The following is an 18,434-nucleotide window of genomic DNA, read 5'->3' on the forward strand; positions in this document are numbered from 1 at the left end:
GAGTGCGCTAGAATTTGAAAATACACAACCGGAAAAAAATCTGCCACTTCCTTACAGAGCCCCTCCTCCAACACACACGAACGCGCACCTGACCAATGAGGGCACGAGATAAGTTTGTGCACAGATGGAAGGCTGACAGGCAGGTAGGCCATCCAGTTATTTTAACCGGGCCGGCTCAGATGATTGGTCGTGCTTTTTACAGCGCCACAGCTTCCACAGATGAACTTTTTTATGTATTTATTGTCAAAGCATTTAAGATATTCATTGCTATCGGGAAGTTAAGAGCATTCCATGGAATATAACAAAAAGTGTTTCTGAAGTGAATTACCTACCCCACCTTTAAGAACATGGAAACATTATATGCCTGGTCTTTTTACTTGGGATATTACTAAAACGATTACCCATTAATTTAGTTTGTTCAGCTTTCGATTAATAGTTAAAGCTCTAGACAAAACTACTGGACTGAGCCCCAGAGGAAGAGTAGGAAGCATGTAACTAAAAGCATAATCATAACAATGATAATTTAAAAAAGTTTTGAAAAACATCTCCCGAACAATAGGGGTGATTTTACGGCTAGATTCTATTATAATCAATTTTGGCTAAGAGCATGGGTTTCAGCTCAAAAGGCAACATTTGCACCCTTCCCTCTGACCCAAAGCCTAGAAAACAAACATCCATGCTCAAACCCAATCGCCATGTCAGTGTTTCAGTGTCCTCACCTTGTTGGGGCTGGGGTCATGAGGGATCTCGGGGGTCACCATGCCGTAGGGGTCCAGCTGCCGGCAGGGCTTACCCACCCCGAGGATCTGCTCCAGGGAGGCGTTGGGGGGCGGGCACTGCGACAGGCTGGAGATGACCTGCGCCAGGGGAACTGGATCTGCTCTTGCTGCCGCTTGTGGTTCATCCCCTGGAAGGATGGCACCGTGACTCGGCCCCGTGCTGATGTCCGCTCCTCCCAAACAAACTGCTTCACTGATAGCGTAATCCACATTGTCCATATCAGGCAAACTATAATCCATGCAGGCGTCCAGCGAGGTGTTAGTCGGAGGTTTTTGTCCGTTATCGAGGCAGGAAGTGCTGACCAGACCCTCGCTGAACCTGTAGTCCTGCCACTGGGATTTTCCAGCCGAGTGGGCCTTGCTGGAATGGCCACACATGCCGTTAAGATTGGCGGGCTTGGGTTGCACGTGGCACTGCTGATGGTTCTGCCCCCTGGGCTGCTGGAGCTGCTGCTGCTGCTGCTGGAGGAAGAGTGGATGCTGATGCAGCTCTCCCTGCAGCTCTGTGGCCTTTCCATTGAAAATAGTCTGTTGGGTTTTATAGTGTTGTATCCCTGCATTGACTAGAATGTCTGTGGCTGTCCATTGTCCATTCTGATTGGTGGATTTTGCCCCATCATGTCTCCGTTTACTACCGTGTCGTTAGCCATGTGGTTGCTCTGCTGCACCCAGTTGTTCGTTACTTTACCTGGACGCATGTTGAGGTGCTGCTGCATCTGTTGGGACAGCTGCAGGATGGGGGCCTGCCCACCAGAGGGGACTTGTGGGGAGAATACTGCATTTGAACGTTAGCTTGAGGAGCGGGATCACCTTCAGGTAGCGACACGGTTGTGACTGTCGACGAGGCAGTACTGGGAGGCGCCTGTCCTCCGAGCTCAGTGGACTCGGTCTTCCCCTCTAAGGAGTCGTAGATATACGAGAGGATCTCATCGTTCGTCAGCAGGTCGTCCAAGGTGGGCACGCGTTCGGGGTCCATCTCCACTCGGATCATCCGCTCGTCCAGCAGCAGCAGCTCCAGGTCCTCAGCGCTCAGACCGAGGCCTTCCAGAGCTCCAAACAGATCTCCGTTCGAACAGCCCGCCTCTTCTGAATCCACGACCCCATGGCCCTCCAGAGAGAGCGAGTCCAGAGTAGCCAGCAGGGGGTCAAAGCTGCTTCCTGGCTCTGTGTTGCCTGGACCCAGATCCCCGTTGCTCGGCTCGTCCCATCTGCTTTGCAAACTGGAGGGTTCCGAGTCGGAGAAGCCCATTTGGTCCCCAAAGAAGCTGTGGAAAGACATTTTGGGCTCCAGGGCCGGCTGGCAAACGTACACAGACTCATCCTGACTCATGAGCGCCCCCAAGAGAGAGCCAGGGTCCAGCCCGTCTCTCAACAGCCTTTCTGTCCGGCTCTTCTTCGACTTACTACAGTTTTTCTCCTGGCTCCCGTCTCTGAAGGCTGCGATGGGATGGTTGGACTGGTAGAGCAGGGCCTCTCCTGTAGCGTAGGTGAAGGGCAGATGCATGGAGCGCTTACGCAGGTGTTCTCCACCCTCTTCATCCCTATGAAGACACAGAAATAACCATTTAATTACCAGCTTTTGCTTCTGGCATAGTTGGTATGGTGCTTACCCACTTTTCTACGATTCAAGTTGTCATATAAGTGTCATTCGAGTTGCATGTTTTTAATGATTTAACCATCTTATTTTTGTAGTGACTTTATATCTGTCCAGACACTACAGATAAAACAATCACCTCTTGGCTAACTCTGGCGCATTAACAGAAATGTATATTAATGTGCACTGTCCTGTGAAATGAACAAATAACATAAATTCTGATGTCTAACTTTGCTATTTGGAAAACGAACAGTGCAAAGGTATCTGCTGGTCAAACACGAAATATTGCTTCTTGCTCGGAGAAGATTATCGACATCAGATAGAAAGTCGATGGGGTCTTTTTTTATGTATATCACATCGTAACTGAAACTATATATGCTTATATACATGATATAAATTCCTTGCATACATCAAAACACATGTCTCCCTATCGAAACATTGTTATTGTATTAAGATTTAGTTCCTGCCAATTTGTTCTTGATGGTAAATTGTATTGAATTACAACCAACATAAATAGATATTAAACATACAGAAGAGGCCTCTGGGTGGCGATGATGTAGTCCGGCTTGCCGTTCTTGTACACCAGTCTGGCGTTGGCCTGGACCCACTTCCAGAGATTCTCCTTCGTGAGGAGCCTGAACACTGTCAGACCACTCTCTCCCGTCTTCATCACTAAACATATTAAAGACAAACAGTTCAAATGAGTGAACTTTACCACAGTAATAACATTCACCTGCTGAAAGTACTTGACTTCAGTAATGACTGAGTCCAAATATGAAGTTTTGCATATTGGTGGCTCTAAAAGACATTGATAGGTTCTGAATGAGTTGATGCTACAGCCGAGTTCATGCACAAACATGATTGTAAGCATATGTTATTGCATTTAGGCATTAGATTTACCAGCAGCAAGTGAAAGTTGGCTGGCAGATGGCAAAGTAAGGTGGATTGAATCACACACAAATTAGCGATCAGTGCTAGCGACAAGAAAAATCGAATGAAATGTTCTTTTAAATCTAGCGAGTAGAAATATACGCGTGACAGCAGACCACAGTGTTGGATAGATGACCCAACTATCTAACTAATTAACTCACTGACTGACTAACTAACTAACTAACTAACTAGCTCACTGACATTTTTGGAAGCTATTAGGAAGTAGTAATGTGCTTTCACTGCATCATGTGTTAAATTACTGAGGGTAAATAAATTCTAACTGGATTGAAGAGCAGCACTTAGACAAGGTATCAATCAGTATGGCAGTGGGGTGTTTTCTTTATTTCTTTTCTATACAAATAGTAATATAACATAATGTTAGTATTTATTATGCTACGCAGAAAGGAGGAGATCAATGGGCCCCTCATTTTGAAGTTGTATCTGTTTCCACCTCCTGATTAACCCACACTGCTGCAGTGAGGGAGAGTGGTCTGCTCCATGTCTGACCTCTGAGTGTTTGTGTGTTGCTGCTGCTGCTGCATGGATCATGGCTGATGCTTTGCTTATGCAGTGGATTTGTGGGCCCTATCCTCTGCGCTGGCAGCCGTACAGCTTTGCTCAATCTGCTCCGTAATCCAGCGGGATTACTTGCGAAAGCGGTTTGAACTCTCTGACCAGGTTTGGCCAGACCGCCTCAACTTTATTGAAGGGACTAAATCTAAAATAGCAGCAGGATTCTGTCAGATAAACATCCAAGATGAAGGGACTCTTACTACCAATACTCGCTTCGTTATTGAACAGCTTCAGACGACTCAAAACACATCTCTTTAGGGCCACCTTAAAACTGTGTTCACACGCAGCCAATGGCATTGGGAGGCTCTAGTACTGTATATACAGTAGGTACAAAACATGGTCTTGCTCATTAAGCCATTAAACAGCATGGTTTCAAGTGCCAAAAAGTGTGTCCATCATTTTTGGTCCATTAAGTTTAATTATTTAGCATGTAAAAAACATCCTTACATATCTTCTTTTTTTTATTAATAAACAATAAAGTGTGATTAAATGTGATAGGTAAGGTCTGTTGTCTAAGGGATGGGGCCTTAACTTTGTCATTGCAAGGTCCTGGCTTCATTCCTAGTGGCTGTATTGGTTATTTTCTCACTTTTATTTTCCTGTCTCGACTGCCCACTTTCTATTAAAGACCGAAAATGCCCCCAACAACTTGAAAAATGTGTATCGACCCGTAACAAAGTAATTGAAGAATTCTGTTTTTGGCAGCTTATTTAAAAATAATGTAGACGAGCACCATCAAAAAGACTAAGTGGAGAGGATGCAGAGGCCCTTTCTCCACTTTGAAATGTAGGTTGGTAAAAACTTGAATTGCTAAACTACCTTTAATAATGTGATTGGAGACTTCCCAATTATCACAGAAAAACTCTTTCCTAACTAATACATGGCAAACACTTCCAGTTAAATATTTAGGTTGGCTTTTATAAAAAAAACACGCTATTAGACCTTTTTCTAACATGTTATCGTATTGCCCCAGGAGAGAGAGTTGAAAGGAAATGAGGTTGAAAGAGATGCAACAACCCACCCCCCACCCCCACACACACACACACACACACTCAGACTGGGAAGGTTGTGGGTTCATGGTCAGTGTCATCGCCCCCTGAACCACAGCAGCCCCCTGAACCACAGCAGCCCACTCACAGCACTTACTTCTGACATGGTTTTCTGCGCAGTGCAACATATCAGCTGCATGGATGAACTGATAGCCGGATCCTCGTACCCGCAGCTCGGCCTCGGTGTAGCCCAGCACTATCTTCCCCCTGTGCAAAAAACACCATCATTCATATTCAAAACCTTATCCATGGTACACACCACATCTAATGAATGATCTCATGGGTAGTGCAGACAAATACACAGCAGGAAAAGAAAACTACACCTGCTCTTGTAATCATCTCACGCGTTGGCTTACTAAATGAACATTGATTTCAGGCATAGTTGTTTAATTCTAAAAAAAATAATCAAGTGACAAAGCTAGAAGATGTCCCCCATTATGTTCCTGTTGCATGCCAGCGTCTTACTTAGCATCACAGGCCATGGGAGTGAAGTCCAGCTTGTGTTTGGTTCTGAAGATCATGTTCTTGGTCCTGATCTCCAGGATGGATGGAGGCTGCAGAGGAGTGGCAATGGTGAAGAGGGCGAGCTGAGGGGGGGCCTTTCCTCCGTTTTCGTGCTGCTGGTTCTGTCCCTGCAGAAACTTCAGTCTGCCCTGGATGTTCAAAGCCTGCACACAAAGAAAAACAAATCAAGTCCTTGAATTGTGTTTACATGTGAGGGACTGCAGAGCCTCTGACATGATTCCAACGGTTGTCAACTCTTTTAAAAACATTGTAGTGATGCTAGTCAAGTTTATATAATCTGTAAGAGCCAAGTGTCTTATTCATTGTGTTTTTTAAGAGCCTTGGGAGGGCATGAGTGGGATGGTGCATGTGTCATTGTTATAATTGCGAGAGTGGAGTTAAGAGTCCTTGCAGCCAACAGGTCAAAGTCATTTGAAAAGTTTCAAGTATCAAGCTCTAGTAAAGAAACAAGGCTTTGGTCTGCATGTTTTTATTTAACTCACCAGAAAGCCGGAGGAGTTGTCCAGCAGGCAGCGAAAGCGACACACAAAGGTCCTCTCCAGGAAGGACGAGTTCTCCGGAGGAAGCTGCTCAGGGTTGTAGGTGACCACGGCTGAGCTGCTGTCTGGTTCAATCTCTGGAGTTACAAACAATATGATCTTCTGTTAGTGACCATTTCTATATAGTAAACAATTCAACTTGAGAATTTGGCTTTAAAAACCCACAATCTAACAATCCCAGCTTCGAATCGCTCTGTGTTTGCAACATAATGCACTTTTATAAACTAGGCAATCAAAAGGACACCTAGCTCACACATTGAGTTTGACAATATGTCACATTATATAAGCTTAAGGTGGTCTAAATATTAGTTTATACACCTCTATAGCAAAGACCTTTCATCTCGACATAGCACAGTGAAGCAGTGTTTTTCTGATGTGTTCAAAGGCCTTAATAATGTCTCAAATGTAAACATGTAGAGATGTTGTAGTGTTAAACCACACCATGCTGCCCTCTGTATCAACTCTTCAGCTGGACTATATAAGCAGCCTTCCTTTGTATGAAATGCAGTTATGTAACGAGGCCTGGAGCAGCTTCGGCCTTCACTCTGACTGACAGCCTTGGTTCAGTCAGAGGGGGGACGGGGGACAGCTTCTGGGTGCAGGACCAGGTGAGCTGTCTCAGAGCTTTGGCTCTAAACACATTGCCCAGAACCAAAGCACATAGACGTAAGCATCTTAAAACCCAAATACAGATCTTGCACCACTCCTACCTCCTAAGCCAGAGTGAAGATTACTGGGTCACGTGACTTGTCCTGAGGATGGTCTTCTAGCTTAGCGCCTAAAACTGTGTGTGCTTAACCGCTTCGTATTGATGTCCAAATGGGTTTGCAGAGTGCCGTGTGTTAAACATTGGTGCAGTTTTACTGAAACATACAGAAACCTTTAAACTCAATGTGTAACTTTAGAAGGCTGATTGAATGTATTAGCAAATATTTCAAAAAAGAACAATAATGAAGTTGTTATTAAAATCCGATTTATAGTATGAGTAAGTTGTAGAAGTTTGTGATTATGCAAAAATAGTTCATGTATATTCAAACAATTGTTGTAATACATTCAAAAATGCCCAAAAACATCTGCAATCATCACATATTTAAGAGTCTTTTCTGCATGAAATCAATCATTTTAGGAACCCTTTTCAGAAATCCAATTCATCCCAACAAACCAACTTCCTCACACATCTGTTAAAGCTTCAGTCTAGTGTGCGTGAGTTATCCTGCAGTGGGAGAGAGGGATCACCTTGGGGGGAGTCCTTGGTGATGGCAGGAGGGTTTAAAGCCCAGTGGAGGTTTCTCCTGAGCTCCTGCTGGTCCTCCGTATGGACCAGCTCGTACACACTCTGGTGCATCACATCCGTCTGAGGAACAATGAGGAGAAGGACAGTTATCTTTTGCCAAAAATAAACAGAAAACATGCTACACAGGATGTGGAAAAAGTATACACATTTTAAAGTTATAGTGTGGCTCATCATTGTATACAATAGTCTAAGTGGCCAAATTGAAGCATACACAACTTTCAGGGCAGTCATGTGATGTTTTAGGGACAACATTATTTTTCCTTCTATGTTCATTCTTTTTACCGCTGCTTTTAATTGAACTATTCACATCTTAAACTGTAACTTTTATCCATGTATTTTTTATTTTAATGTTTATTTTATTTTATTTTTAATGACTGATTTTAAATGCCATTTTCTTATAAATCAACTTGCCTTGCCTTGATCATGGTGTACTTTTAATTTCGAAAAAGGTGAATCAACCGTCAACCACTTCAAAATGTGCTAAAAGTTGTACATTTCAACAAAAACAAAAAGGGTATTTCTTTTGAGCCGGGAACCGAGCAGCTCGGAGGACAGTTTAATGGAAACGCTAGCTATTTTTTCTTCAACACTGCAGTTTAACTTTTTTGGTTTCATGTCCGATTTTTGGTTTCATGCCCGATACAACCCTGTTTGCAGTGCTCTTCATAAATCGATGTGCTGCATGTTACGGATAATCTTGGAAATAGTTGCTAGTTAGTTACCAGAGTTAGTACTCGGCACTTCTCCCATAATCCCTTTAGTGTGTGTGTCTGCAGCTGGAGGAAACTCTCCCTGTAGTGTGTACTTCTTCCCAACTTGAGTGCACAGGTACTCTCCTGAGCGGGGGTGCAGAGATGTGTTATTCACTGCAGCCCTCTGCTGTGCCTGGTGTGTGTTTTTTTTTTACCAAAGGCCGAGTTATAAATAGGTTGGGTCTTTTTGCTGCTGTTTGAGCCTCCGCACCATGCAGGGAGCGGACCGATGGATCAAACCGACCCCCGAGCCGCTCCCAGCAGACGCTGCACGCAACCCATCCATCAAACCATCCAAGCTGTCAATCAATTTGGTAAAAAAGGGTCTGGGTGCGCTTGTTTTTTTGCCTCTAAGGATCCCTATTCTCCTAAACATGTAAGCTGTAATGCATTGATGAAGTTATTATGGCTAAGTTAGATGTTATCATTTCTAATTTCTTCAAAACATTAAGAATGGGGCTGTATTTATTTATTTTTTCACTTCTTTATTTAGAAGACAGTTAAGGACATTTCACCAGTTCCAATGAAATATACTTGCAGTTACAGGGAGTAGTAAACATGTGCAATAAGGGAACAGTGTACATTGAAACCTTCTCATTGTCCTCTTTCTTTTCTGATGTGCATCTCATACAAGGTTGGGGCTGTATTTCTATGTCGGATTTTATTTTTTCTTGTTGGTTTTGAGACAATTATTGTAGATGATGGAAGTCAGAGGCATAGAAAAAGACTTTACCTGGTGGAAGCCCAAGTAATCGGCGATGGTGTGAGAGCAGTAGAAGATGGTCCCACCGGCAGTGAGAACCATCACGAAACCATTCAGAGCCTGTGGGTCAAACAAAGGATGCACACACAGTTAGCAGAGACACTTACTTCTCATTGTGTGGGGGCTTTCAGTTCAGGAAATGGCAAAACCAAAATATTGTATTTGAAAGGTTGGTTCCAGTGATCTTTATAATTCTTGATCATTTCAGGTTTTCTGAACAGGAAGAGAAAGCCAACTCGTTTCTTTCCCTTCATATTCTCTTAATGCTTTGATACTGACGAAGCAAAGACAAGAAGGAGGTATAGGAGACACAAGTGAACAGATATGGGGCAACTTATTTAGTGTCAAAGTCAGCATCCATTACAGATGAGGTGTCGCGATGACAATCTTCAGTCCAACAATAAAACCCACACTTTTATAATGCAGTGTTCCAGATGTGGAACAGAATTGACTGGAGGCACAATACAAGAGGATGTTAGTCATAAAGATATATGAAGCGCATGGGCATACATATATAATGTACAACCCGTCAGCCCTTTGCATTTATAACCTTTTTATTGATATGAATTATTAACATTTCTTCTATTTCTGTATATAAATGTAGTCTCTTCCATTTTCTTTGGTACAGCTGCAGCGTTGATATTCAGGTCTGTGATGTTTGAGGAGATAGGAGCACTACAATAAAATAACCTATTGAATCAGAAATGGAAGGAAGGAAGGAAGTAAGGAAGGAAGGAAGGAGGAAAGGGAAGCATGTGAAGTGAAATGGAGCACGTTCATTGTTTCTCTTCAAAGGGGAACAGCTGGTCAAATATTTCCGCTTCACTAGACACACACACACGTGCCCTCCCCCTGTATGCTTACACAACATAGCATAAACAAACACACAAACAGACGTGTACACAAACAACAACATGCATAAGCACCTCTTTGCTAAATCGTCCTACAGGATGCAGGGATGACTAATGCTGTTCTCATTATACACTAGTGATTCACCGCAATAATCTGCCACACTAAACACAAAAGGTCAACGTTGAATATCCATTCTGTTTAATGACATCAGAAATAACCTTCATTTGTTTTAAGCTCTTATGTCATTTCCCGCAACGTTTGTTCAAATTCTGCAGAACGCTCTGCCGCTGCTGGAACCCGATGAGATGTGAAAAGCCGTCAGAAACAAAGCCAAATTAGACAGTACTCATGTGCACCCGTTAACCTCCCAGCTGCAAATGATTTGATGCAGTCATGAGTATGAGCATGACTGATGGCTAGAAGAGGGAAAACAAGTGAACAGTTTTCTTTTTGAAGCAGGTTATTATCAATTTGACTATATCAGAGGAGAAGCACAATTAGGATTCGAGGCTTTTATTATGTACACAGCTACAGTGTAGTTATGACAATGAGATTCTTAGGTCACATGCTCTTCCAACAGTATAAAACATGTACTTTCTTCTGAGTGTGAATAATTAACATGCTCACAGCTCCTCCATAATTCACCAGCGTCTGATGCTGAAGAACAGCAAAGAAACTCAGACTCGGCTTCAGAAATAACCCTTACATTCCTCAGCCTTTGAACTGCTCCCTGTCCATCTCCCCTCTCCTCCCGACGTTTAAGGGGAGGAGGAGGAGGAGGAGGAGGAGGAGGAAGAGGAAGAGGCCCCCCTGTGGAGCCCTTCCTCGCCTTTTCTCCAAAGAGCTTTCGTTTCTCGTTACTAACAGGCTAACAGGAAATGCAGGCGGATCGTAACAGTGAAACCTCCCTGCTCTGTCGGGCATGGCAGGCTGTTTCCTCTCCTTTCCTGGAATGCCAGTGTGATGCACATTGGGGGGAACTGGACTGGAAAATCAATGACTCCGGCAGATCCCAAAAAGATCTGGCAGGCAAGTGAGCGAGCGCTCCACTCCGTCACACATGCAGAGCAAAGGGCCAACAACCGCCGCCAGGAGAGGCTGTTTTTTCTCTCCGGTTTAAATAGAGTAGTAAACAGGACGCCAGATGGCCCTTTTCTTAAAAAGCTGAACTGTGACCTGAAAGTCCAGCGAAACACATTGTATTCATCTTGAACCAGACGTTCCCAGAGATAATTCACCAACAAAGAGTATGTGGATTGAAGTCATTGTCTACTCAACATTCATTATTCATTCATTAATCATAACAGCCTCCAGGAGGATTTTTACTGGAATGCATTTACTAAAATATTAGCATGTCAAAATTGTACGTCTTACCATTCTTTGCTACTTTCTCCTACTGCTATACTTCTTGTACTCCACTTCCATTTAGAGGTTGATATTGACCTTTTTACCTCACTAGAACAAAATATAATCAATCGCTAATCCTGATTATAATCACTCTGATCTAAAAACCAGACCAACTAAGAAAGATAGCCCGTCTCCATTGTCTAAATTAAGCTAAGCTAACCAACTGCTGACTATCCTCTTACAGCTTATTACGCACGCACGCACGCACGCACGCACGCACGCACACACACCCACACACACACCCACACACACACACACACACACACACACACACACACACACACACACACACACACAGATGTATTGATCTTTTCAAATATTTCACAAATGTCAAACTATTCCTCCTGAGCATAACTGACAGGAATGATGACTGACATTACAGAAATATGACCCAAGATGTTAAAATAAACCCATAGGTATTTCTTTGGAGGATAACAGTGATAATAAAAAATAATAAAAAATCCAATTCACATGTGATTTCACGACTAATGGGCTGAAATATGGTCTTTGAATCATATCATGCTTTAAATATCACATTTCAACAAGCGTAGAGCTCTTGATGTCACAACAGAGTAGGACTGGGCTTCTCGTGTAGCTATCAGTCGAGCAGCAGACCGGCCTGTCTAACAGACTGCTGTTTGACGAGGACAGATCGACTCTCAGCCCTGAGCCTCTGTCATTGGCCTAAATACATTTTGGGCATTTGTCGGGAACAAAAACAGAGACAGGACAACGACCCAGTCACACAAATTAGATCAGTCCATAAACAATCACTCTCCCCTAAAACATATTGAACCGGGCGTTGGGTGTGTTGGCTACAAATAATCTCAGCTATTGAATCGCTTTATTTGAGTGTTTGTCTACTTTTCTTTGTGTGCTATTTTATTTTATTTATTGTGTTGCACTGTTGGAGGAGCCTGTGACCTAAGAATGTCATTGTAATAACTTCACTGTAGCTTTGTACAATAAAAGCCTTGAGCCTTGAACTGACCTGCAGCAGTAGTTCACCCTCAGGAATCTTTGCCTCCACCGCTCCTGCTGTTTTGCTGTCGTCATCTTTTCCAGAGGCTGGAGTCACTCCGTTCAGGGCCACTGTGGAGAGGGGGGGGGAGAGAGAGAGAGAGAGGGAAGAGAGAGAGAGGGAAGAGAGAGAGAGATAAGAGAGAGAGAGAAGAGAGAGAGAGAGGGAAAAGAGAGAGAGGGAAGAGAGAGAAGAGAGAGAGAGGGAATAGAGAGAGAGAGAGGGAAGAGAGAGAGAGAGGGAAGAGAGAGGGAAGAGAGAGAGAGATAGGGGAGAGAGAGAGAGAGGGAAGAGAGAGGGAAGAGAGAGAGAGAGGGAAGAGAGAGGGAAGAGAGAGAGAGATAGGGGAGAGAGAGAGAGAGGGAAGAGAGAGGGAAGAGAGAGATAGAGGGAAGAGAGAGAGAGAGAGAGAGAGAGAGAGAGAGGGAAGAGAGAGAGAGAGAGGGAAGAGAGAGAGAGGGAAGAGAGAGAGGGCAGATACAGAGAGAGAGACAGAGAGAGAGGGAAGAGAGCGAGAGGAGAGAGAGAGGGAAGAGAGAGAGAGAGAGGGGAGAGAGAGAGAGAGAGAGAGAGAGAGAGAGAGAGAGAGAGAGGGAAGAGAGAGAGAGAGAGGGAAGAGAGAGAGAGGAGAGAGAGAGGGAAGAGAGAGAGGGAAGAGAGAGAAGAGAGAGAGGGAAGAGAGAGAGAGGGAAGAGAGAGAGAAGAGAGAGAGGGAAGAGAGAGAGAGAGGGAAGAGAGAGAGGGAAGAGAGAGAAGGAAGAGAGAGAAGGAAGAGAGAGAGAAAGAGAGAGAGAGGTTTTTATTCCTGAGATAATGTTTGCAAAGCACTGCTGTGACTGTCAGGTTGCCTCATGTATCGTAAGCTGAAGATGCTGCCTGCACACCCGACCCCGGCTCATTAAACATTCATCACGTGATTTGAAAGTCTGACTCACCAAATACAGACCTTTCATTTTGCCTTGTTTTAAATGGGAACGATATGACATCAGTGATATCTGAACAGAAAAACAAACGTCTTGCTGTTGTTTCAGTCCGAGAAGTTCTCTATCCCCAAAGCTTTACAACATGGTGGGGTTTGGTGTATATCAATGTCAGCCTTTGACATCCTTATAGTGACACAAACTGGATGAATAAAATATAAAGTGCAATTATTTTGACAATCAATTAAAAATGGGTTTTTTCTATTACTGAATTTCAGCCTCTCAACGAATAGCATTTGCTTCATTGTCATATCTGATTGTAAAATAAACGTTAAACTCAATTGTGAGACATATTGACACGTTTTAAGCAAAACAGTGAATTATGTGACGCAATAATCAGTGGTTGATCAATTTAATGAATTGAAATACTTTCTTTTAAATCAAATTTTGAAAGACAAGAAAAAGTGCTGAAATGATGGTTTGAAAATAAACACAATAGTATCATGTGTTCATGTGTAGCTCATATTTATTTGAAAACAAAACAAGCTCTTATTTATTACTTTATACTTATTACTGTATCATCTCAACTTCATCAAATTTGTAATCAGGGCTTGTACCAAAGTTACCAAATCATTCATCAACAAAATGTAGTAGCAGTAGTGAAATCGAACATATCATTTTTTAAATACATTGTACCAAAGAACATGACGGTAGAGCAAAGCTTTGGAGAAAAGCTTCCCGTTTTTCCCAGAAATCATTTGCTGCCACTTTCAAGTGAGATGAGGCTCACCACTCCCCCTGCTCCTCCCCCCTCCCCGAACCCTGTCTTCCCATTGGCTGCTGGCTCCAGCTGTTGTCCTCCTCATGGGATTCTCCTTTTTCCCAGCGTTTCTGGTTTTGAGCTCTGGTTCCCAAGGCTGTGGAGCGGTTAGCAGGCTGCTGGGTTAAATGGAGAGGCCACTGCTCGAAAAAGTCTTCGTCGTTTTTTTTTTTAATATATAGAATAATATGGCCATCCTTAGCAAGTGCAACAACTACAAAAAGCAGAAGTCATTTCAGATATTTGATCTTTAATACTACACTGAATTATTTTTAATTCCCTAGTATGCAATTTTACCAAAATGATCATCTCTGTGTATTCACTACAGAGTGCATACCATTTAAATGAAAGGAGTTCAAGGTAGCATTATGCAGTGAGTTTCTCTGACTATATTGAAGTGTCCTTGCCATCAAGAGTGTGAGGAGGACTCTTTGACCACTGGTGGCACTGCAGAGCGATCTCTAGCAGCAGCTCTTTGTGATTAAGCGTCACATGTTCTGTCCAAGATGCAAATGCATGCCAGCTGCCTGGAGGAGACATGACACATGCTGCAGACTGTAGTGGTAGTGCAGAGAAGCATTTGAAATGGATGGTCATTTCTTCTATAAAAGCTAGGACATTTATCTGAACTGGAAACCTTGCATCAGTTCAGAGCTAAGAGGTAGAAATAATTGACTTCCTTTAGACAGAAAACGTCTATTGTTCTGGCTTTGTTTGATGAATCAAGGGCTCTGTGTTCAGTTACACACAGATATAACTCACTTCTGTATCTGTTCCATGTAGCAGGTGCACCGAGCCATCTGGAAAACTCTACCCAACAAATTCTGACAGTTGGACAAAGCCAGGTTAAAGGTGATTCCAGATAACTCGGAGAAGCTTCCTGGAACAGTTCCCTGAACTTCACATCACCCTCTGTGTCGGGTAAAAAACACTGACCGCGCATGACCTGTGAAAGGGTTCAGAATTACGCAACTCGATCTGGCGGTGAAAAATAAGAAGACAACGACTGCCTATAAACTTTGGTTTTAAAATTAAAAAATACAGCTTTGCAGTTGTTCCATGTGCAAGTCCAAAATCATACAAACAGCATTAGTCAGTGGACCTTGAAGTCATACACAGCACCAAACTCCATCTGTGTTTACAGATTATGAATGAATTATTTGATCAAGAATTAGGATCATAATGACGCAAAAACATGTTGTACCACAAAAGTGTGATACAGGGAGATATTTAAATCATCATCATGAGATAACAGCATCTTAATATAAGGAATAATCAGTATTACATTACATGTTAGACACTTTTACCGAGCCAAAGGAGACCCGCGTCCCCCGGAAATTCAAGGTGTTTAAAAAAAAAAAAAAAGATTAGAATTTTTTTTTTTATATATATATATACATATAGCACCAAATTGCAACTCATCTATATCGACTGTCATTTTTCATATTCATATATGAGTTTACATTCTCAATACTGTGGGCAATCCCTACAGGAGCAATTTGGGGTGAAGTGTCTCAGGGACACAACGACATGCTGACTGCAGAGGGGTTTGAACCTGATCCCAACACCAAGACTCTATCCACTGCGCCACAGGCCCCCGTATGTTCAAAAGTCTTTGTTGTCCTCTTTTACATGTCTCATGTTAGTGTTTGTCCTAGACTGATAAAGATCAGTGCTTGTGTAAACTCTGTTGAAGAGGAGAGTATTTAACCCTCACCCTCTCAGAGATTACACAGGTGTCCCTTTAAACCCTGTCGTTGGTGCCATTCACACTTTGAGCTTAATCCAGTTGACGTCTATTACCTCAACCTAAATAGTAAAACAGTTTAGGAACATGTAAACCTCCGTTCAACGAAGCAAGGTCGATCTAATAAGTTGCCATCTTTAGCTTACCTTTTGTCAAATTGATTAAGTGGATGATGTTTAAACCTACAAGACAATAGGATTCAAGTTGTATATTTGATACTTCTAAAGTCTCCAGAGTAGAGAATTGCTACTATTTCTCGACTTGACATCTAGTATTTGGACAGTCTGATTGAAAGCAGTTTGAATACATCGCATTGGAAGAAAACAGATCATCAGTTGATTAATGATATTCGAGCCGATATCATCATTATCTCTTGTCACCTCTATAACGTGAGACAATGAAGCGCGGTGATGTCATGAGAAAGAGAGCAGTGGTCAAGCACATTAATCTCTGACCCCTGCAGGAGCACCGGGTGGCGACCCGCGATGACCTTTGACCCAGAGGGTGATGTCTGACATGATTGGGTGACTGCGTTCTGGGTCAGATCTTTTGTTGTCTGCAGAGGGGGTTAACAAGGAGCTCATCTGAGGGGGCGTGGTGGTGTTGGCCGTGTCAGCGCAGACACTGCAGAGCATATGGGCTTTGTGTGGGAGTCCGACCACGACTCGTACCTACACATGAGACACGGATTTGGTTGGGCACCCCTGACCCTATTCCCATGCCAACACCTTGGATCGACTTTTCGAGGACCGCTGAGAACAATGTGGAACATAATCTGACATATGGCTGAGGAGATGGTGTGGGTAAAGCAGCTCAAACGTTACATAATTATGTTGGAGTGTGGCGTTATCGTCCCATAGAGAAATGCAGGAGCTACACACAGCTGAAAATATATTTAAAAACGTTGATGCAAAGGCTTCCAGGCAGCTTGGAAAACTGAATAAATATATGTCGTATACACATGGCCTAATGGTTGCTTGGTTACATAATAGCTAGGGTTCTTTGTTGTGTTATACCTCCGTTCTCCCTTTGTTTGCCATTTGTCTCCGTGATCAGCGATTACATATCTAAAATGCAAATGCCAACTAGTGCTGAAAAAGTTAATCAAGTCAATTAATTGCTTACTAAATGTATGATGTGTCGGTGTTTTTATATTGCAATGTTGTCAGGATAAAACAATGATCTAAAGGTGTAACATTTTGATCAGTTGCAACAGCAGCTTAAATAACTCAAGGTCAGTCTCTGCAAGTGATGTCTGCTGATTTAAAATGATTACTACATCTTTGCTTAATCTCAAGAACAAAAAGGGTTTGGTCATCGCTAGAAATTGGTTTGGCTTAATTGAAGCTAATTCAAGGTTGGCTGCACTTATTCCAAGTCGCTTAAAACCAATGACAACAGAAAGGATAAATCTTTGGCTTAATCATTGCATTGACATCTACCGAGTTCTCTGTAATCCTATGTTCTATCTGTCATCGAGCACTACCTCTTCGTCAGCATCAGTGTGTGTGTGTTGTGGCTCCAGTGTGTTGGTGCTTTGGTAGTTTACACTTCAGAAAACACAGGTACGTAGCAGCGGCAGAAGCGTCATCCAACCAGAAAAAGTGGGCCAACACAGAGCCCCTTGAATGGCCAGGAGGAGGACAAAGAGCAGATCTTGTTCAGCAACTGCCATCACATACATGTGGCATGATCGCACTCAGGCAATCGCCCAGAGGCGTTTCCAGGGAATTGAATGGAACAGCTTGGCTTCCCCAAACATGCTTATCTTTGCATAATGGAGCTATAAAGTTATTGGACAACAAACAATGTTTATCACAACACTGAATATTCAATGGACAGCTGAGGCTCCATACCCTACGTGTCCAGAGAAAACCTTTTTATCAATCTTTTCTATTATAACTTCTTATTTTATATTTCTCAAGTTGGAGCCGTTTAGTCCTTATCTACAACATTTGCAGATCTGCAGTATTGCAAAATGACAGTAGGCAAGTATTATTTACTGTCTTCAGAACATTTGTGATACAAGGACAACTGCTGTGAAAAGATCAGAAGTTCACACTCAGTTCACTGTGTGAAAGTGTCTTGACAAATTCAGTCTAAACCTCACAATGAATGATTTGATTTGCTCCAGAGCTGCAGTACAGAGGACTTTCTGAGCAGAGCTGCAGACGGTGAGGGTCGTTCTCTCACGGGGCCCATGTGTCGGCCCTCGGCTATCGTATGTGCTCCAGTGTTTGACGGATCAAACCTGACAAACAAGCAGTGAGCCTGAAAATCTGTTCGTCACACTTCAGCTGCCTTTGGAAGCATTTCTTTTTGGCATAGTGACTGTACAAGGCAGTAGCAACTAAGCTTCTCCAACCAATGCCATGCAGCAGATTCTGCAGAATGGTGCAGTGTAATCCTAACTTTATTTAGACTCCATATTTCATAGTGGAACTAAATCAAGATATTATCATATTTGTGTGAAAACTTCAGAATCTTTGCTGTCTGTGCAACTGTAAATGAACTGTAAATAGTTACACGTCACGTTTGTCCTTTAAAATCTTTAGAAACCACCAAATGTACGACAGCATGTCTGAACTAAAGGCTTATGGCTGCGTTGCGCGCTGTTTCCTACAAAAAGGCAAATTCTTGACAGAAATCTAGTTTAAAAAAAAAGCTTGGCCTACAGGATGTGTTAGTCGATCTCTGCTAGCATTTCGCATCTCATTTCGATTATATATATATATATTTTATATATATAAATATATATATATATATATATACAGTTGCAAGAAAAAGTATGTGAACCCTTTGGAATTACCTGGATTTCTGCATAAGTTGGTCATAAAATGTGTTCTGATCTGCACGTTTGAAGTTTGCA

The 18,434-nt window shown here is 42.7% G+C and overlaps 1 protein-coding gene across 1 annotated transcript in view; it reads right to left on the reverse strand.

Moving 5' to 3' along the window:
• Positions 1-698: 698 nt before the first annotated feature.
• Positions 699-18,434, reverse strand: part of LOC307029713 (aryl hydrocarbon receptor-like) — a gene marked incomplete at its 3' end in the record, with an annotated part of 37,507 nt that continues 19,771 nt past the window's right edge. The window contains 13 exon segments of the mRNA XM_079665794.1: positions 699-881; positions 884-927; positions 930-971; positions 974-1,378; positions 1,381-1,524; positions 1,527-2,320; positions 2,904-3,045; positions 5,023-5,132; positions 5,391-5,593; positions 5,933-6,066; positions 7,226-7,343; positions 8,769-8,858; positions 12,049-12,149. Of these exon segments, the coding sequence (XP_079521920.1) occupies positions 699-881; positions 884-927; positions 930-971; positions 974-1,378; positions 1,381-1,524; positions 1,527-2,320; positions 2,904-3,045; positions 5,023-5,132; positions 5,391-5,593; positions 5,933-6,066; positions 7,226-7,343; positions 8,769-8,858; positions 12,049-12,149 (2,510 nt within the window).

The sequence above is a fragment of the Notothenia rossii genome, assembly GCF_949606895.1.
Source record: "Notothenia rossii genome assembly, chromosome: 2".
Taxonomy (NCBI): Eukaryota; Metazoa; Chordata; class Actinopteri; order Perciformes; family Nototheniidae; genus Notothenia; species Notothenia rossii.